This window comes from Erythrolamprus reginae, chromosome 2 (genome assembly GCF_031021105.1).
Source record: "Erythrolamprus reginae isolate rEryReg1 chromosome 2, rEryReg1.hap1, whole genome shotgun sequence".
NCBI lineage: Eukaryota > Metazoa > Chordata > Lepidosauria > Squamata > Dipsadidae > Erythrolamprus > Erythrolamprus reginae.
Window position 1 is genome coordinate 89,980,154 of NC_091951.1, and position 22,520 is coordinate 90,002,673.

At 39.3% G+C, this 22,520-nt stretch overlaps 1 protein-coding gene across 2 annotated transcripts in view; it reads right to left on the reverse strand.

Annotated features, from left to right (window-relative positions):
- The window catches only part of STAB1 (stabilin 1), a 162,829-nt gene that overhangs the window by 30,104 nt on the left and 110,205 nt on the right, over window positions 1-22,520 (reverse strand). For both annotated transcript variants that reach the window (XM_070738665.1, XM_070738666.1), the window contains 11 exons: window positions 22,080-22,154; window positions 19,874-19,990; window positions 18,961-19,008; window positions 16,051-16,134; window positions 13,584-13,730; window positions 12,557-12,694; window positions 11,656-11,715; window positions 8,423-8,599; window positions 6,897-6,983; window positions 4,557-4,703; window positions 836-895 (listed from right to left, as the gene is read on the reverse strand). In XM_070738665.1, the coding sequence (XP_070594766.1) occupies window positions 836-895; window positions 4,557-4,703; window positions 6,897-6,983; window positions 8,423-8,599; window positions 11,656-11,715; window positions 12,557-12,694; window positions 13,584-13,730; window positions 16,051-16,134; window positions 18,961-19,008; window positions 19,874-19,990; window positions 22,080-22,154 (1,140 nt within the window). The remainder of the gene's footprint in view (window positions 1-835; window positions 896-4,556; window positions 4,704-6,896; window positions 6,984-8,422; window positions 8,600-11,655; window positions 11,716-12,556; window positions 12,695-13,583; window positions 13,731-16,050; window positions 16,135-18,960; window positions 19,009-19,873; window positions 19,991-22,079; window positions 22,155-22,520) is intronic.

The window sequence follows — 22,520 nt, forward strand, 5'->3', positions numbered from 1 at the left end:
CGTTGTTGTCGTTGCGGTGCAAAGCCACGCAGTCCCGGATTGCTTGCTTCTCCGGCCAACAAAGCCGGCTGCCTGGGAAAGCAGCGCGGTTTTTAAACGCGTGCTTTTCAAATGTGCTTTCCTGGACTTCATCCAAGGACGATTAGAGCTGGAGCGACACCACCTTTTCAACAATCTTCCCCATAAAGCGAAGATTGTAGACAGGGCGGTAGTTGTTAAATACAGCTGGATCCAGGAAAAGCTTTTTAAGGAGTGCGTCCTTGTAGGAAGTCAGGAAGGACCCCTCCCTCAATGAAGCATTGGTAATCTCCCTGCTTATATGCACATTTTGTCAACTGTGAATCCATCATTTCTCTGAAGATTTATTTACTAGATTTGTATGCCGTCCCCTCCGAAGACTCGGGGTGGCTCACAACAGCAAAACAGTACAAATCCAATAGTTAAAAACAATGTAAAAAACCATCATACATCTCAGACAAACCATACATAAAACGGAACGGGCCCAGGGGAATCAATTTCCCCGTGCCTGACAGCAGAGGTGGGTTTTAAGGAATTTGCGAAAGGCAAGGAGGGTGGGGGCAATCCTAATCTCTGGAGGGAGTTGATTCCAGAGGGTTGGGGCCACCACACAGAAGGCTCTTCTCCTGGGTCCTGCCAGATGACATTGTTTCGTCAACAGGACCCGGAGAAAGCCAACTCTGTGGGACCTAACTGATCGCTGGGATTCATGCAGCAGAAGGCGGTCCTGGAGATATTCTTTATATTATTATTTATTATTATTATTATTATTATTATTATTATTATTATTATTATTATTATTATTAAAGATGCTTACATCTTCCGTTGATCCAAAAGGACAAGGTGTCTCAAGGCCACAAGGAGTACATGGAAAATTCTGGGAAGACATTATAAGGAAACAGGAAAAATAGACAAATATGTAAGAAGCTATTTTAACTTTCATCTGAAAATCTGTTTGATTTTCCTTTCTCACAAAGGCTGCTACCTAGTAGCAGACAGAGCTGACCACAGAACTCCCCTTTTATACTAAAATCAGAATGACAGTGTCCGGGTTAACAGAGCTAGAACAGAGCTCCGAGTCCTCAGAGAGGGGCGGCATACAAATCTAATATATTATTATTATTATTATTATTATTGTTGTTGTTGTTGTTGTTGTTGCTGTTGTTATTTATGTATGTATGTATGTATGTATGTATGTATGTATTTATGTATGTATGTTTGTATGTATGTATTTATTTATTTATTTATTTATTTATTTATTTATTTATTTATTTATTTATTTATTTATTTATTTATTTATTTATTACCCTATCCCCCAATGCTGAGGTGTTTTGGGTACTTTTTATTATGTCTTTATTTGCCTTTTATAATTTAAAATTTACATAACAAGTAGAATTACATACAGATTGTACCATCTCGCCTCAAATTAAACTGCGGTGATGGTGAGAGGGATGTTTTTTAACCCTGCTGTTCTGTTTAAGAAAAGTAACAAATCTTCTGTTCCCGGGTCACCCTGACCCGGACCGAAAACTCTTCATTTGCAGTGCTTATGTTTGGTCTTTTTGAAAGCTTTTTTCACTTGGAAAGTAGTCTGAACATTTCTGCACACAATGATATGAAAATTGAAATGAAAAAAGTAAATCTTATTGGTTTATTTTGCGGATATAATGCACCCACCCCTGTTTTTGTGAAATTTTTTTCAATTTATGGATAGTTTTGCTTGCAAAATGCATTCTATTTTACTAAAGTTGGTATGGGATTGGTAGCTTGAACATTTCTGAACATAATGATATGAAAATTGAACTGCAAAAATTGATGCATATTGGTTTATTTTGTTGATGAAATGCACGCCCCCCCGTTTTTTTTAAATAGTCTTCACTTTATGGATAGTTTTGCTAGCAAAATACATTCTATTTTACTAAAGTTGGTGTGGGATTGGTAGCTTGAACATTTCTGAACATAATGATATGAAAATTGAACTGGAAAAATTGATGCATATTGGTTTATTTTGCACATAAAGTATGCCTCAATTATTTCAATTTATATAAAAATTATGCTGTTAATTTCAAACTTACATACTTTTTTTTAGTAAAATGGATTTGTTTCATAAAATTAGTTCTCTGGCTACAATGTGGTTGATTTTCAAAAGGATATTCCAAATATTTCTAGACAAATATGTATAAACAGTGACAATAATGGCACACAGCAAGGCCGAGGGGGGGTGGCCCTTTTGTGGCAAAAATAAACCAATAAGAACCATTTTTTTCAGTTCATTTATATTTTTCTTATATTCAGAAATGTTCAAGCTACCAATCCCACACCAACTTTAGTAAAATAGAATGCATTTTGCAAGCAAAACTATCCATAAATTGAAATTTTTTTCACAAAAACGGGGGGGGGGGCGTGCATTATATCCGCAAAATAAACCAATAAGATTTACTTTTTTCATTTCAATTTTCATATCATTGTGTGCAGAAATGTTCAGACTACTTTCCAAGTGAAAAAAGCTTTCAAAAAGACCAAACATAAGCACTGCAAATGAAGAGTTTTCGGTCCGGGTCAGGGTGACCCAGGAACATAAGATTTGTAACTTTTTTTGCCCAGCAAAAACTAAGCCCCCCACCCCCCAAAAAAAATTCTCATAGAGAGAACCCCTGAAATGATGAAACTACATGAAATTTCAAGTTTCAGATATGCAGGGAAAATTTTTTACAGGGACTCAAACTTGGCTTCGGGTCACATACGACCCGAACAGAACAGCAGGGTTAAATGTAGTTTAATAGAAACAGGAGTGCTTTTGGAGACTTTTAAAAGAACCCTCATATTATTATTATTATTATTATTATTATTATTATTATTATTATTATTATTATTATTATTATTATTATTATTATTATTATTATTAAATTTATATGCTGCTCATATCCTTGATAAGGTGACTTATCCATTTCACAAACATGGAAATAGCATGAAGAAACTGCTGGTTGCCATTATCAACATTAGTATAAGAAAGTTAACTAAAAGTCTTTTTTATTCAAAGCCAAGGACCAATTCCATGGAGAAAGGTTTTTCCACAGACTGAAGGGAGTGTGGTTTAGCATGCTGGTTGCATCCCCACAGATGGTGCTCCACTTGTTTGTGTAGATCAGTTGCTGGCATGTTGTGGAATGGTCTTGGACCATGGACCAAGGGTTGGGCACCCTTGATCTAGAGAATGCTTTAATGTTATTAAAATGATACCGTGTACACCTCATATAACCCCTATCCCAAAAATAAGCTGTAGGGAAGGGGTGAGCATGTCCAGCATAGGAGGTGGTGAGTGCCTGTGGGCTAATGGTGTCTGGCAGCTGCTGGAGCCCGCACAGCACAGGTGAGTTGGTTCCCTGTGTAAGCAGCAGCTGGAAGCAGAGGCATGGGACCCAGGCGTGCCATATGGACTGTGAGAAAGCCAAGTGTTGCTGGGCTAGAGCAGTGGGTGTCTGTGGGAGGGTGACACTGGCAGCAGACAGAGGCAGACTGCGGGGGTGGGTGGGCAGGCAATGCACATGCGCCACATTGGCCATAGGAAACCCAAGCGTCAGTGGGCCAGAGCGGCAGGCAGTCATGAGAGGCTCATTGTCTCATCTCTCGGTATGTCTGCAGCCTGTGCAGAACTTTGGGATCATCTGCTTTCCACTCCATACCTATCCATTCTGCACAACCCCAGAGTGCACCATCGCAGGGACTGGTGGGCTGAAGCTGCTACCTGCTACCATCAGTTTCCACATGTCTGCTTGCTCTTGAGCATGAACCAGTGTGTGTGTGTGTGTGTGTGTGATTACCTATTATTATTATTATTATTATTATTATTATTATTATTATTATTAATTAGATTTGTATGCCACCCCACTCCATAGACTCGGGGCGGCTCACAACAGTAATAAAACAATGTATAACAAATCTAATAATTAAAAGTCACTAAAAACCCCTTATTAAAAAGCAAAACATACACACAAGCATACCATGCATAAACTGTATAGGCCCGGGGGAGATGTCTCAATTCCCCCATGCCTGACGGCAGAGGTCAAGGCAAGGAGGGTGGGGACAATTCTAATCTCTGGGGGGAGCTGGTCCCAGAGGGTTGGGGATGCCACGGAGAAGGCTCTTCCCCTGGGTCCTGCCAAACCACATTGTTTAGTATGATAAAAATTATACAATACAGTTAAAACATTAAAAAAAGTAACAATAAAAACCCAATGTAAAACAATCAATCATCCTCATTTTATACTACTGGCCGGAGCGGAACTATAGCTCATGGCCCCAGGCTTGTCGGCATAGATTTATTTTTAACGCCTTTCAGAAGGTGAGGAGAGTGAGGGCAGTACGAATCTCCAGGGGGAGTTGGTTCCAGGGGACCAGAGCTGCAACAGAGAAGGCTCTTTCCTGCGGACCTGCTAGTGTGTGTGTGATCACCCTGAAATCATGTTTCCGGGTCTTATTTTCTGGGAAACACAGTAATTATCTAAATAAGTAAACAGTGATAAAGTTCAAGTACTCACTTCTGCCTCAATCATTCTAAACTCATCACAACGGGATCCCAAACCTGGAGGCTCAAGAAGGTGATCAATTCCATAAGCAATGCCTCCTTTGAATTCCATATACCGCTGGACAATCCTTGCATTGCTATTGTCAACCATAATATCCCCCTGCAAGCCAAGAAAAAAAAAAGGAATAAAAGGGAATCAGAAGATAAATATTGGAGGCTTTCGGTTTTGACTAATATGCAAAATTCAACCCTATCACCTGTTGTTTCCTGAAGATTTTTAACTCTTTTTTTGCCTCAAATCAAAAGTATTCTAGTTTATGAAGGTATAAAATTTATATACAATTGAATCAGATTTACCGACTTGAACAAACATGTCAGTTGTAGCCTCTTTTTAAAAAGCAATTGTGGGGAAATGGAGAGAAAAAGAGAGAAGAACATAAGTGCAGCCATGTTCTGTTCTTTTATATAACCATATTGTATTTCATATCTAAATGAACTTTTGTAAACATTTGTAATCCTGTATACTTGCAGAAATGAGTTATTACCTGTCAGCAAAAATACATTCTGTGAAAAACAAGATATGCGCTTTGGGGATAATATAAGATCCTGTTGGTTTCTACACTCTTATCTACTGATTGTATTTTCTCATGTATTTTCCTAGGATACAGAGATCAGGCAGCCTCAAACAGTCAGCACCATCCTAAGAATAACCAAACTATCCAAATCCATTAGCGCTGTCAATTTTGCTCTCCAAACCTATGGTAACCTAATCCTAAGAGGAATTTCCCACAATTATTATTATTTTTTATTATTATTTATTAGATTTGTATGCATGGATTTTCCCATGTATTTTACCAGGAAACGTATGTAAGGCTGGCTCAAAGAGTCAGTACCCTCTTAAGTACACCCTGGCATTCCAAGTTCATGGGCAATCTCCATTTTGATCTCTGAATTTATGGTGACCTAACTCTAACTTTGCTGGAATTTGCTGGAATTCCCAGCCATGGGATTTTCTTTTGCATTTTGCAAGGAAATGTGGATAAGGCCAGATTCAAACAGTCAGTACCCCCCCAAAATTCCTAGACAAACTTATATATTCATTTCAAGTTGTATTAAAAAAGTTGTTATAATCTTCATTCACATTCTACTTTAGAACATAATAACATAAGAAGAGCCATGCTGAACTGGGCCAAAGCCCATCGAGTCCAGCATTCTGTGTCACACAGTGGCATGATGACAACTCACCCCATGTCCTTGGATGATCTCACCCAGTGGCTTCATGTAGATATTAAGCAGTAAAGGGGAGAGAACTGACCCCTGAGGAACTCCACAAGGGAGAAACCTAGGGGTTGACCTCTGGTCCCCCACTAACACTGACTGTGACCGACCAGAGAGGTAGAAGGAGAGCCACTGCAAAACGGTGCCTCCCACTCCCAACCCCTCCAGTTGGCGCAGAAGGATACCATGGTCGATGGTATCAAAAGCCGCTGAGAGGTCAAAAATCACCCGTATCCCAGGCCCACCAGAGATCATCCATCAGCGTGACCAAAGCAGTTCCCGTGCTGTAGCTGGACCTGAATCCTGACTGCTGAGGGCCTAGATAATCGGCTTCTTCCAAGGACCACTGGAGCAACACCACCTTCCCAACAACCTTCCTCATAAAGGGAAGGTTGGAGACCGAATGATAGTTATTAAGTACAGCTGGGTCCAGGGAAGGCTTCTGGAGGAGGGGGCGCACAAGTGCCTCTTTGTAAGGAGCAGGGAGGGACCCCCCCTCAAAGAAGCATAGACAATCTCCTGGACCCAGCTACATGTCACCTCTCTGTTGCCCAAGACCAGCCAGGAGGAACACGGTCCAACATACAGGTGGCGGAACTCACAACTCCAATGGCCTTGTCCATTAAGACTCATGAAGGGCAATCTTATACTTGTAGTTCTCTTTTCCCATTCTTTCATTGCTTGGAATGTTCATCCAGGGTTGGGATAATTAGAAAGAAGGGAATTAATGTTTGCATATTAATTAAATGTAGAGGAAGGGATTATAAGAAAGTAAGCAGACACCCAAAAGGGAATATACATTGAAAAAAATGCACTAGCACCAGCTGTTTGCATAACATGTTTGCATAAGAGGCAAAGAAAAGCCTTATTGAAGTAATATCCTTTCTCTGAGAGAGGAGAAATAAATAAATAAAAATAACAAGTTTGGCACACGAGAATGCATACTGACTAACTTTTATTTTTTTTCATCACCTTAGTAATTGCAAGGCCAAGGCAGTCAGTAAGTGAGGACTATCTATATAGTATTGAACATGAGATTGTCCTCTTGTGGCTTCAGTAGGACAGCTTTACTTACAGGATTTGTTTTGCTGCAGATAAATGAAATGTCTGTGCCATACAAAGTCCTCAAAGATGACAATCCTGTGAATTTGGAAAGTAAGACCTAGAAGCACAGAAGAGCAAATAATGATTGATTTGTCACAGATTCACGCTGACCAAAATAGACCTTGAGAGATTGTATGTTATGTTTCATTCTTCGTAATATAAACAGGAATTGGGGAAGTTTTCATTTTTATCAAAAGAATGAAAAGTCATTTTCATTTTAACACTGAGGGTTGTCTATTTGAGATGGGCAGCCATCTAAATCTAAAAATCTATACAATAATAAAGTTATTACTTAGCAATTTATTGTTAAAATAAAAAGGCATTTTAATGCAATTAAATTAATTTGCTATAAGATTTCCTCTACTTTAATTTTCCTCTTTACAATTATTATTATTACAATATTATTATTATTACAATTATTATTATTATTTCAATTATTATTATTGTTATTACTATTATTATCACTATTATTATTATTATTACAATTATTATTATTACAATTATTATTATTATTATTATTATTATTATTATTATTATTATTATTAAAGACTTGTATGCCGCCCTTCTCTGAAAACTCAGGGCTCACAGAATACAATACAAAAGCCGCCCCGAGTCTACGGAGAGGGGCAGCAAAGAAATCTAATAAATAAATAAATAGATAGATAGATAGATAGATAGATAGATAAATAAATAAAAAATAAACAAAAAATAAACAAAAATAAATAAAAACAAACAAATAAAAACAATATGTGTACAAATCTAATAGTTAAAACTATAAACCAATTCCTCAGCTTTGGCATTTCTCCAATGAATAAGCAAGCTAAGGCTAGGAGCAACTTTCTTCCCACAGTCTGATCTCACAGATTTTATCAAATAAAATGTTGGTTAAGCAATTTACCTATTAAAGCAAAGCCAATTTTTGATCCAAGACCCAGAGTGGCACAGTGATTAGAGTGCAGCACTGCAGGCTACTTCAGCTAACTGCTAGCTGTAGTTCAAATCTCACCACCGGCTCAAGGTTGACTCAGCCTTCCATCCTTCCAAGGTAGGTAAAATGAGGTAAAATGAGGGCGTTCATAAGTGCACTGATGTGCCTATCGTCCCCTGTCCAATTGTCTTTCCTTATCCCTCTTATCTTATATATTCTCTCCTCTATACATATTCTCTTCTTATCTACTTCTCTTCTTTTTACTTCCTATCTTTATATATATATTTATATATATTACTTATTGCCTATTCTCTTTCATATGTATTGTATATTGGACAAATAATAAATAAATAAATAAATAAATAAATAAATAAATAAATAAATAAATTGTTGGGGGCAATAGGCTGATTCTGTAAACCACTTAGAAAAGGTTGTAAAAGCACTATGAAGCGGCATATAAGTCTAAATGCTACTGCTAATTCCTAGTCAGGTTTAAATGATATGTTTTCTGCCAAGCTGAGTCCACAGGGTTCTTTAAAAATCTTCTGTTGTTTCAATCTTGGGTTTACCTTACTGTTCCGGATCATGTGCACTCTGAGATAAGCCGCCAGTTTGTTCCTCTGGTCTTTATGATATAGCCATTTTTGCATTTCAGCAGGAAGAGAATTAAAGGCTGCATCAGTTGGCCACAGCATGGTAAATGGCTGATAAAAGGTATCATTGACCAGATAAAGAAATCCTGCTTCCTGCAGAGAGACACAAAACAGTAAAATAGCATGCTATCACAAATCTACGAGAATTCACAATTTACCGTTTACTGGTCAATCCTCTCCCCACAAGCACCAGTCTTTATTTTATTTATTTATTTATTTGTTTGTTTATTTATTTGTTTGTTTGTTCATTTATTTATTTATTTATTTTGTCAAACCTCTTAGAAAGGGGGAGAAGTCAATTTTAGATAGTCTAAGGTTAAAGGTTTTGGGGTTAGGAGTAGAAATCACAGAATCAGGTAGTGCATGCCAGGCGTTGATTATTCTGTTTGCTGAAGTCGTATTTTTTGCAGTCAAGTTTGGAGCGGTTGACATTTAGTTTAAATCGATTTCGTGCTCGTGTGTTGTTGCGGTTGAAGGTGAAGTAGTCGTTAACAGGTAGGACATTTTGGTATATGATTTTATGAACTATAATTAAGTCAGAACGGAGACGACTGAGTTGTAAGTTATCTAAACCAAGAATTTCAAGTCTGGCGGAGTAAAGTATTTTGTTGTGAGAAGAGGAGTGAAGGACTCTTCTTGTGAAATATTTCTGGACTCTCAATTGTGTTGATGTCAGATATGCAATGTGGGTTCCATGCATCAAAAGCTACCAAGTTTGTATGGAAAGAACCTGATTAATTATTTTTGGAGAGATTTAGGGGAGGGTGCGATGAGTGAAAGGTGGCTAAACAGACACCTGAAGCCTTTCAGGCTTTACAAAATGGCCTACTTTTCTCAAAGCAGGCTCCCTTTGTGTCCTAACCCTGTATTGTCTTGAAATGCAGATTTTGATATGCTGAGCAATGCTCAGCACAAGGGAAGGAAAATTCCACTGTAGGAGAATTTGGGAAATTTCCAAATTGGAAAGTGATGCAGGGCACCTACAGTGGCCAAAATGAAATAAAATAAAATAAAAACATGGTAGCATTTTTTCAAGTTAGCAAAGATTTTTTGCATCTGATGGAATAAACTGCAGCTCATAGTGTCTGCCATTTAATAAATAACAATGTTAAAGTGTTTTTAAAAAAGGCTACCATGCTCCTGTATACTGATTGCATCACTTCTGGTTATGATTATTTTATGATTGGTTCTACTTTGTCAGCAACTTTGAAGACTGGCTATAAAATGAATGAGTGAAAATAAATACATAAATAATTTACAATCCTGTAAATAGTTAAAGGTGAAAGGAGTGTTTGAAGAAAATTACACACACTTGTACCAGTGGTTCAGAAATTTACTGCTGCTCGCCAAACTGGCAGTGATGACTGGCAGTCCACACTTCCGAACCAGTTTTCCTGTTACTGTGGCTTGAAAACCCCCCTCTGTGCATGCTCAAAGGCTTCTGTGCATTAAGAGGGTCATTTCTAGGTATTTTGCATGATATGACAGGAAAGTGCACAAAACACTTCCATCGCGATGCAAACTGGTAGGGAAGGTAAGTGGAATTCACCCCTGATTTATACCCATTGGATTCAGAGAAACCCGAATTTCAAAAAAACAATTGTTTCTCGTGAGAACAATGTTTTGCTTTTGTTATGGTTAAAACATTAGCATTTGGGAGCCTTTCTAATCTATTGCAAATCATCCAAATATCTACCCATAGATTCTACTTTCTGCCCATTTTTAGGATAGGTTTAGAGTCTTGAAAGATTTTTGGAGGAACATTATCAGCTATGAAGCCTTCAGAGTTCCATGTTTCAATAATGGATCTAAAAAAGGTTCTGCAAGGAACAAATACTTGTTGGGAGATTTAACTTAATCAAGAAGACCTTGTGAGAGGTTGTACTGCTGAGCAAGAGCAGGGTGTTGAAAGAATTCTAAGGAAATAATAGAATGTCGCATTAAAATAAAATGCTCATAATATAGTGGTATGAGATGTGGAGCATGGCATTAGCCCAGCTGTTAATGAATGCTAATATATATTGGCAATAATTACTAAGAAATATATGAGGGTATAAAAATCTATGGTTTTTTTCAGTTGCAATGTAGGACTGTTAAAGTTGGGCCATAAGAAAGGCTGAGCGCCAAAGAATTGGGACCTTTGAACTATGGTGCTGGAGAAGAATCCTGTGAGTCTCTTGGACTGCAAGGCAATCAAACCAGTTGGTCCTAGAGGAGATAAACCCTGACTGCTCTTTAGAAGGCCAGATCCTGAAGATCAAACTCAAATACTTTGGCCAACTAATGAGAAGGGAGGACTCACTGGAGAAGAGCCTAATGCTGGGAAAGATTGAGGGCAAAAGAAGAAGGGGACGACAGAGAATGAGGTGGCTGGTTGGAGTCATGGAAGCAGTAGGTGTGAGCTTAAATGGACTCCAGAAGATGGTAGAGGACAGGAAGGCCTGGAGGAACATTGTCCATTCAATCACAATGGCTTGGACATGACTTCGCAACTAACCACAATAAAGAAAAGTTCCCTTTTGAAAAAACTGCAAAAGAAAAAGAGAGACAATTTTTTTTCTGTTAAATTTACAGAGTCTTTTAACCAACAATAGGCCATTAGGAAACAGATCCAGGGTAGCATGTGAATTGTCTTCCTCATATCTTTATCTTTACCTATATTTATCTGGGTTTGCCTAAGGGATCAAATAGGCTGAGCCACTGAAGAAAATAGATAATGTTTTCTTTCTTCTGAGCTGAATTCTATTTAAAAGTTAAACCATTATCCAATTAATCAGAATGCAAATCCCACTTCCGAAATGCACATGGAACCAAACTTTAAAATGATTTTATTTTGTATTATTGATATATGGGTTTTAATAAGAACCTGACTGGATGGCAGCACACAGCCAACATTGATTAATCTTAAAAAAATTAAATGAGTGAGGGTTAAAATTTGGACATGACAGTATCTGGAAACCGCATGGCTCTGATTTAGGAATTAAAAAAATAATAATTGGAAAAAGACAACAGCAAGCCACTTCCGTATCCTTGTCGGGAAAATTACATAAATGTATCCATTAACTTATCAATAGTGAAGCTCAACTCAAGGACCACAACACTTATGTTTCATTTTATGGATTGAAACTGAAAGAGAACAGTTCAATTACCTTTAGAAGCCTGCTGTATATTTTATATCCACGAGCCTCTGCGACCTCAAAAATAGTTTTCTGGAAAGCAATGTAAGAGAAAAGTTGCCAATAAAATCCCAGTTCCAGAGACTGATTAGAAAAGGTACATGGAAGAGATGTGGCCTAATTTTTACATCTAATATTGGAACAACCTGCCTCTTTCCCCATTTCTGGCAATCTAGAATGTGCATGTGCAGTTGTAATACACAGAGGTGAAAAGTCAATCTTATATCATGAGTATCCTGTTTAAAACACAAGGATAAGATGCCTTGAAATAGCCCTGAATGGAGTCTAACGATGTGATCCTTTACACAGCAATTCTGAAATAAATTCAATGGCAGATAATTGTGTGCCATGCTGTAGTCCTAACAGATTTTGCTTCAGCTATGCAGATTTTATAGAAGTGTCACAAAATATAGATCTGAAAATAATCCAAACTGTATGTGCACCCAGGCATGGACACTCAAACAAGACAGAAATATATTGCAATCGAGTAAAATGGATCCAGGGCTCACAGTAGCCTAGTAAGGGGATAGCTGGGGTTTAAAACATCTAACTCAGAACCGAGCAGGGGTGGGGTGCTGCCCGGACAGGGGTGAATGCAGTGGGGATAGCAAAAATGGAGCTCCACCCCAGAGCACCGAATTTGCACTGAAAGATGTTGAAAGAAAATGCAGGGCGTCCTGCATAAGCCACGCCCACAGTGTGGTAGTCAAAACTTTGGGAGCCCTTCACTGGAACCGAGTATGATATAAGAAACAATGAACCATTAAAAGCCCTGAGTATTTTCACTGACATCTAGTTTTACAGTAACTTCAAGACTTTCAACCTCATTACGGCTTCTTTCACCTTTTCTAGCATAACTTAATGTTAGACATACCTGAGATAAGTGGCATGAAATGTTGTGGAGTTGCAGGTCATATGGGATTAAGATCCCATCAATAAAATGTATGACTCCATTCTCTCCAATAATGTCGCTTTCAATTATCTTTACCTCTTCATTTAAATACAGACTGTTCTGGGAGAGTAAAAAGAGGGAATACATTTCAGCCTTTAAATAATAATAATAATAATAATAATAATAATAATAATAATAATAATAATAATTTATTAGATTTGTATGCCGCCCCTCCCCGAGGACTTAAAAACAGTCTTGTAAGCATAACAATAGCATTTAGACTTGTATACCGCTTCACAGTGCTTTACAGCCCTCTCTAAGCTGTTTTCATAGAGTCAGCATATTGCCCCCAACAATCTGGGACCCATTTTACCGATCTTGGAAGGATGGGAGGCTGAGTCAACCTTTTTGACTCACATACCGCATAGCACAGCCAATAATCAGCAGAAGTAGTTTGCAGTACTGCACTCTAACCACTGCACCACCGAGGCTCTTTTACATCATACAAAAATGTAATGTTATTGTAGAACAATGGCCCATGGACTGTTCGAAATCGGGCCGTGGGAGAAATGGGTGAGCGCGAACATGTGGAGCTTTGCATATGAGCACAAGTGCCCGCCTCTCAAGATCCCCTCTGCTCATGTGAGTGGAGTTTCACGCATGAGCGCGAGTGGTGAGTGAAGTTTTGTGCCTGAACACAAGCACTCTCTGCTCACGTGTGAAATTCCATTCATGTGAAAAGGTCACATGCACACACCGCTCCTCACACCAAATGGAGCTGTGCATGTGTGTTTGTGCCTCCCACTCAGATGCCCCCTCTACTGGGCCACCAAGCTGGAAACGGTTAGGGACCGCTAGAGGGATCATCATTGGCCCTAAAAAAATAACCCAGCTCCATGAAAAATAAAGAACTGATAGGACACAGTCACATAAGGTTTCTCTTAGCAGTGCAGCAAAGTGACTCATGACTAAGATGGAAATGGAACAGGACTGTGACAATGACACACACCTCTTTCATGGAAACTCTGATTTTGTGGCCAGATAAAGCTGTTAGAGAATCCTGTGATTCCAAGTCATCTGATAGGAGCGTCTGGCAAATGACTATGTGATAGCGAAGCAGATCTTTGATGCAGCCAGCTTTATCCCAGTCTGAAAACTAAGGAAAATATGGTTGTATAAGACCAGCACAGGTTAAGCCCTTCTTGTTCAGGAGTTTGCAATGAAGCTGCTCTCGGTCATAAAATAGTGATACATCATGAATTCCATCAATTGCATCCATTTCTATTATCTAACACAATAGAAAGTGGCTAAAACCTAGTTCTCATGATCTACTTGTCTTTTAAAAATGTAGAACTGTTGGGCATTGGCATAAACGTATCATCCAATTACATCATACCCATCAGTATAAATGGGGAAAACTGAGCTACAACCAAAAGTCAGTTCAATTGAAAACAAGTATTATTATTAACATAAAAGATTTCTTTGGCCACTCATTTTAGAGCACATTTTTGGAGGATGGCAACAATAATGCAACTATAGAGCAGAAAGCCAAATACTAAATAATAATTAAAAAAACCTGGTGCCTTTATTGTCTTCTTAGCATGCCCGAACAACCTATAAATTACATTCTTATCTCTCTCTACCTCAGTGCCAGTCACAATGGCCTTTCTCAAAGCTAGACCTGCTGGATCACCAAGTGTGTACGTGTGTATATGTGTTGCATGAGGTAGGGGCAGCTATGGACACTTTCCAAGTGTCTTTAGATCAGGGCTCACCAACCTTTCAGACCTCAGGGACCACTAAATTCATAATTTTAAATCCCATGGACCACTGGCTGGGTGGGCGTGGCTAGGTGGTCATGTGGTTGGGTGGGTGTGGCCAACTCAATGTCACTCATGTCAAGGGATGCCTTGCCAGCCTCTACTCACCCCTCCTCTCCCAGACACTCTTCGCCTGCCCATCTGGACTCCTTAGGGCCCCAACAAGTATAGTTATTATTAATTTGACTTCTATGCCGCTCAATCCCTTGGGACTCAGGACGGCATAGAAGAGTTGTTGGAGCTAAGCAGCCATCATGAGAAAGGGTTGGCAAAAAAGCTGACTCACTTCAAATTGGATCTGACCCAGGAAGAGGCTCAGCAGAAGCACTCCACTGAGGACTAGGAGCATAGGCTTTCCAAGCAGAAGGAAGACCTGTGGGAGTGCAAGGCCAGGTACTGGTGCCTGGACACTCAGGGAGCTGAGATGATCAGCCAGCTCCAGGCTATGACGCAGTCCCACTGGAACAAGGTCTCCAGCCAGGGGTGTAATCCATCAAATTCTGAAAGGTTCTGGAGAAACGGTAGTGAAAATTTTGAGGAGTTTGGTGAGCTGGCAAATACCATCTCTGGCTGGCTCCAGAAAAGGGTGGGAATGGAGAATTTGCAATATCCCTCCCCTGCCATGCTCACCAAGCCACGCCCACCAAACCACATCATGCCCACTAAGCTACGCCCACAGAACTGATATTTTTTTTTAAAAAGGATTTCCCCACTGCCTCCAGCCCTTTGCCACCAGCGGCAATTCTCTCCAGCATTCGTCCAAAGCCAGGAGCTAAAGCAGACTCCACGTCAACATTTTTCCACCCTCCCTCTGACCTCTGACTCTCTGCAGCAACACAAACATTCATTGCACATATCTGGTCCAGGAATCGTAGTCTGAGGACCCCTGATTTAGTGCAATATTTAAAAAATGCAGATAACTTTTCTGCAGACCACTAAAATTTTTTCACAGACCACCATTTGTTGACTGCTGCTTAATTGGTGACAGAGAAGGAAGCGGTTGTGTGTCTACCCTCTTTGAACTTGTGGGATGGGCAGATATTTTCAGGGAGAGGTGGTCCCTCAAATAAACTGATCCTGTGCCATTTCGAGCTTTAAAGGTGATAACCAGCATCTTGAGTTGCCACCAGAAGTAAACTGGAAATGAGTGCAATTCACATTATAAGGGTGTAGCATGCGTAAACCTAAAGATTCCAAACACTGTATGTGCTGCTGGATTCTGGACTAGTTGTAACTTTCATTCCAGATGGTTTTCAGCCTCATGTAAAGCACATTGCAACATTCCAAAAAGAAAGTGGCTAAGTGGCTTCTGATTCAGGAGAGGGTGCAATTGGATTTGAATCTGTGCAAAGCTCTCCATGCCAGTTGTGATTGCCACTTGCTCCCCAAGCAGGAGCCATGACATCCAGGAGGACCTTCCAAATTGTGTGCCAGCTCAATGGATATGGCATATGGATGGCACTGTTAAAGAGGAAGATCATATTGAAGATGGTTATGTTTGGAAGCAAAATCAGAAAAAAAAATATGTTTAATTGAAACAAGAATTTGCCTAGAATTGATACTTCTCTTAAGGTTCTCTTAATGAAACCCTCATTTACATTAACAAATTTCAGTGCAATGAATAAAACCACCACTTGATTTTCAAATGCTGCTTACTGTGGTCCTTTTCTGTAGATAATCAGTATGTGGAACAAAAATGGTGAATGGTCCTTTCTCGTCGAACTTCGTAGCCATATGATACTATAGCACAGGGAGAAGTCCAGGGATTAGTATAACTACCAAACAAAAGTTACAATCACCATTTTTTACATTTGGATTCAGAGAAATTCCAGTTTTCTTGACAGCACTCTGCAGGTGCTGCAAGATTTATTTTATTTTATTATTAGAGTTGGAAGGGACCTTGTTTGTCATCTTGTCCAACCCCCTGCTGGTGCAGGAGATGCTACATCATACTAGACCAATAACAGTCCAGTTTTTTCTTGAAAGTCTCTAATGTTAGTGTTCACTACCTCTGCAGGCAAGTCGTTCCATTGGTTGAGGGTGCTCACCATCAGAAAGTTCCTCCTTATTTCCAGGTTGAATCTCTCCTTGGACAGCTTCCAACCGTTGCTCCTTGTCTGGCTCTCTGGTATTTTGGAAAATAATGTGACCCTCCTCCTCCCTGTGGCAGCCTTTCAAATATTTTATTTATTTATTTAAATTTTGAAGACTGATATCATGTCCCCCCTGGACCTCCTTTTTGCTGGACTATCTGTGGTGTCCAGAGGACAGTTAGGCCTTGTACCCGCCCCATATTCCTTGGGCGGGAAAATACAGTGGTACCTCATCTTACGAACGCCTCTTCTAACAAACTTTTCAAGATACGAAACCGGTGTTTAAGATTTTTTTGCCTCTTCTTCCGAACTATTTTCACCTTACGAACCCAAGCAGCTGCTGCTGGGATGAAGGGGTTTCTTTTTTCCCCTTTTTTGAAGAAAGAAAAGGGAGGGGCAGCTTGGAGGAGTAAAGATTTTGCATGCTTGCAAAGGCACTGAAACAGTGTCTTTTTAAGAAAGAAAAGGGAGGGGCAGTTTGGAGGAGTAAAGATTTTGCATGCTTGCAAAGGCACTGAAACGGTGTCTTTTTAAGAAAGAAAAGGGAGGGACAGTTTGGAGGAGTAAAGATTTTGCATGCTTGCAAAGGCACTGAAACGGTGTCTTTTTAAGAAAGAAAAGGGAGGGGCAGTTTGGAGGAGTAAAGATTTTGCATGCTTGCAAAGGCACTGAAACGGTGTCTTTTGAAAAAAGAAAAGGGAGGGGCGCCCCCTTGCCTTTCTTTCTTCCCACTCAACCTTTAGCCTAGCCTTGCTTCTTCCACCCGCCCCCTTTAGCTGCTCCTCCCTGCCCTCTGTTCGCCTCCCTTCTAAAGTTTGGGATTTTCCTGAAGGATTTGCACACATTTTTTGCTTTTACATTGATTCCTATGGGAAACATTGTTTCATCTTACGAACTTTTCACCTTACGAACCTCCTCCTGGAACCAATTAAGTTCGTATGATGAGGTACCACTGTACTACAAGGTGATTGGTTGGCTCAGCCTGGCAGCCCGGGGTATATATAGCTGCCAGGCATGGCCATGTTTCGTTGTTGTCTTGTTTCCATTCTGTGAACTGTTACCTTCTGCTCTAATAAAAAGAACCTTTACTTACTCTAAGAGTCTGCAGTCTTGATTCTTGTAAGGATCTAACATCTGGCGAAGAGGAAACGTCACCATGAGAGATAAGGTAACAAGGGACAATGCCTAGTTCCTGCAACCTTTTCTCATATGTTTTAGTTTCCAGTCTCTTTATCATTCGGGTTGCTCTCTTCTGCACTTTTTCTAGTATCAATGTCTCTTTTGTAGTATGGTGACCAAAACTGAATGCAGTACTCTAGGTGTGGTCTAACTAGGATATTATAGATGTAATGTAATCTTGGGTTTTTCAACAGAGTTGCAATATCAGGTTGACAGGAAGTGACAGCTCTATGAGGCACCAGTACCACTGTCCTTGGGATAGAATGCTGGCTTTGGTTGCTAGCTGAGGAATTGGAAAAATTATGAAGGACAGCGGGAGGGGAAAAGATTGGGAGGTAAATGTGACTAAGAATGGTTTAAGAAATTGGTTATGTTTAGGCTAAGGGAAGGCTACGGAAACACAGACTTCTAAATATTAGAAAATTTTCTAACACTCCCTGGGCTATCACAGGGAAGAGGGTGTAGGTTTATTTTCCACAATTTCCAAAAACCATAAATGAAAACTTTATAGAGGGTATTTAAATTTGAGATAACAGGCGATTTCTTCACTGAGAACTATGAAATTTTTGAACAACTTGGTTTTTAAAATCATCATTGGTGATTTTTTTTAAAAAAAAATGGCGGACATTTGTCTGGATTTATATTCCTGCCCTGGATAGTGGGTTAGACATGAAAACCTTCAGGGTTCCTTTCAAACTGATGATGATACGAACTCTTCAGCTATCATAGAAAATTTCCTCATTCCTTTTTTGTTGCCACACCACTCTCTTCATTTGATATTTTCTTTTACTGATTACATTCAATTCCGCCCGTATTTCTTTTATGTACACTGAGAACATATGCACCAAAGACAAATTCCTTGTGTGTTCAATCACACGCCCAATAAAGAATTTTATTCTATTATCTATTATTTTTCCATTGAGTCTTCAAGACAATTAACGATATAAAGCAAGAAATGCAAAATATAAAATACAAAATAAGATACAAAAGCCAAAGATAAAAAAATTGTTGACACATAAAATTCCTGGCTAAAAGCATGGATCTAAATTCCACTATATGCAGAAATAAAAACCAAGCTCAAAAAAAAAATAAAAACCACCAGGGGGGGGGGGGGAAATCATCAATTGAGGGACTCCCTAGAATGGAGCCTTCCCATTTTGATGCCTTCCAGATGTTCTGGTGTATAGATCTAATTTGATTGCACAGTTGCAGGAATGGTGCAAGGAACTTTCTGATATCTTGTGATCTTTCTGGGGCTAGTGCTTTACCACATAAAAATCCTTCTCATACCTACCCAGCTGTAACGGCGAAATTCAGAGGCATAGTGTTTTTCAGTAAGTTCCTGAGGAAGGCAGGCAGGGAGGGAGGGAGAGAGACAGGAAGGGAGGGAGGTAAAGAGAGAGAGATAGAGAGGAGGGGACGGAGGGAGGGAGGGCAAAAGAGAGAGGGAGAATGGGATTAAACATGTTCATAATAACAATTTTCTTCAAAATCTTAGGAAATATGTGCACTAAAAACATTTACAGTAATAAGCTTCTAATACTGCAACTACAGATATGGAAATTCCTCATGAAAACTCTCCCATTGCAAAATTATAATAGAGAAAAGCAGATTTGATGCACATCAGGCTGTGAGTCCTACGTTCTGGCTGGAATCTTTATTTGTACTTGAACTGGTGGCCAGAGGGTTAATGAAGGCATGGATACAGTGACGTCCGACAACCAAATGCAGAGGCTGGATTGATCTTGCCTTTGATTCTTCTGACTCAAGGCTTCCATGCGCCCCCACGAGGCTTCAAAGCCATCACTCTTCATATGTGAAAGTTAATTATTAATTTTGAATTATTAATTATAATAATCATATTTCAACCATCCGATATAGGAATTGTGCCTTTACCAATGAATCCTCAGATAGTATACATGAAAAAAGATTTGCTTTGTTTACATTTTCTTTCAAATGACAGTTGAGCTGATTTATGATCTAATTAGAAATCTTTTACTATTTTTTAATTAATGGGATAATTTGCAACTATCTTTTTTTTTTTTTGGCAACATTTTCCAACCATGTCACTGGGTATGTCACGTGTTGCTTTTTTCAGTACTACACTCAGCACAAGATTTGGTGATGTTAAGAAGGAAGACTGCTCTTCCAGCCTTTGGGAATGGATGCTCACGAATTTTGCAAGTTTTAAGTAAAATATGTCTTACCTGCCATATACTTCTACGACATGTGAAGCCATCACCATCCCCCCTTGCACAAACGCAGTCTCGACTCCCATCGCGATTTCTAAGGCACAGTGCAAGTGGACTGCAGCCACCGTTATTCTGATTAAGAAAAGAAAAAATAAGAAGCTGGAGCAATGGTCAGAGGTCATCAATCCTTCCTTTTAGCATAACATGTCTAGATCAGTGATTTTCAACCTTTTTTGAGCCGCGGCACATTTTTTACATTTACAAAACCATGGGGCACATTGAGTGTGTGTGTGTGTGGGGGGGGGGGGGGGCTAAAAAAAGTTTGGACAAAAAAATTCTCTCTCTTTCTCCCTTTTGCTCTATTTCTCTCTCCCTCCCTCTTTCTCTCCCTTCATCTTTTTTTTCTCTCTCTCTCCATCCCTCTTTCTTTCTTTCTTCCTTCTTTCCTCTTTTTTGCTTTCTCTCTCTCTCCCTCCCTCCCTCTATGTCTTTCTCTCTCCCACCTTCCCTCCCTCCCTCCCTCTCTCTCTCTTTCTTTCTTGCTCTCTCTCTCTCTTGCTCTCTCTCTTGCTTTCTTTCTCTCTTGTTCTCTTTCTCTCTCTCTTTCTTTCTCTCTCTCGTGTTCTCTTTCTTTTTCTCTCTCTTGCTTCCTTTCTCTCTCTCTCTTTCTTTCTCTCTCTGAGCTTCATGGCACACCTGACCATGTCTCACGGAACACTAGTGTGCCGCGGCACACTGGTTGAAAAACACTGGTCTAGATGACTCTTCTTAAAACTTAACTGTCCCTCTCCTTTTCACACAAGCGAGTGAGCTATCAACAGCTTTGGAGAAGGGAAAGTAGCCACATCAGTGAAAACAATTGCGTAGAGAAAACTCAATGTCTTGCCCTAAGGTTTTCTATGAACCCCTCAGTCATTCAAAGACTTTAAAAGAGAAAGGTACCCTAAGGGAATTCACCTTCTCTTTTAAGGAATTTGAAACTCATGGAATTTAAATTACCTATTTAATGGATATAGTTTTCTTGTTTGTGAAAAACACCTATTATTTCTTATTACTAGTGAGTTACATGAAGAATGTCCTTACATTATTCTGTTCCCACCTAAGATTACTGGGCTTGATAACAAGCCAATAATCCCCATGATGAAATTAATTATCTCTAAATGGTTTAGGGCCAGACTATCTATGGGACCATCTCCTGCCGCCTACCTCCCAGCGAGCAATAAGATCGCATAGGGCTGGCCTTCTGTCATTGACTAAGCAATGCAGGTTGGTGACACAACGTGTGTGTGTGCCTTCTTTACTTCAGCTTCAACAGCAATAGCACAGCACAAAATAGATTCAAACTCAATGTAAACTTTTCAAAACTCGACTGCAGAAAATACGACTTCAGTAACAGAGTGATCTATGTCTGGAATGCACTACCTGACTCTGTAGTTTCTTCTCCAAACCCCAAAAACTTTAACCTTAGATTGTCTACAGTTGACCTCTCTCCCTGTTGTGCCTACCATCCCTCTCCTATCTATTGTTTTTTTATCATTAATTTTTACTTATGTTATGTTTATACAAACTATTATCCTATACATGTTTGACAAATAAATAAAATAAATAAATAATAAAAATAAATAAAATTGCTAGAATACCTTAATTGAGTAATTGTTTACATCAATCAGTGATAATGGTTTATCGATTAACACACAATTACTTCAGTCCACTAACTATACTAAGTTATAAGCTATGGTTTATAAACTATGATGGTTGAATTAAAACAGTAAGCCAAGTACAAAAAAAGCACAGTATGATTTAGTGAAATGGTTGCTTCCCAACCCACGTTGTGAAATTTATTACTGGAAACTTTTAAGGATTATCAAATAAATGTGGTACCTATGATACAATGGCATACATCAATCTTTTAAACTGGTAGCTGCACGACCTTAAAATATTTTTTTAAAGAAACCCACATGGCAGAAATATCAAAAGATTGCCACTCAAAATCTTGTAAGATTTGGGTAACAATGCCAGATGACTTCAGCGAACTTCTGATATTTTGATTGTTTAAAGAAAAAGAGTTAATGTTTTAATGTTTATGTGTCTGGATTACCTTTGTGATGAGTGGAATCACACCATTATCAACTCTCTGTGGGGTTAGTATTGTTGGCTTTTTTTTTTTTAAAAGTAAAACCTAGCATTTAGGAGATCTTACAAAGAAAGGGCATCAACAAACCTCCCAGCAAGGATCATTATGTTGGCACTTATTAATCCCATCACCAGTAAAACCAAGACGACAGGCGCAGGCGACCTGAGAGAAATAAAAATACCACCACATATTTTACATTCACAACTACAAACAGAGGGACACAAACTGACAGACATCTTCTGCAGCAACAATAAAGATACAGATATTTTTCGCTTTCCTGCTCTGTATTTTTCTGCTATTGTAAAACAGAGGAAGCATGTCCTACATATGCAGGCTTTGCAGTTGCTGTGAGTGCCAAAAGTTGCAAGAGAGCAATCACTTAATAGTCACATTGGAAATGAGCGAGCCCTGTGTGTTTTAAGCCATTGGATGTTCCTACTGGGGAAGCAGAACAGTGAGTACATATTTGCCACACTTCAGAGAGGGTATGTAAAGGACAGACCACAGGAGGTCTACCCTGAGACTGCC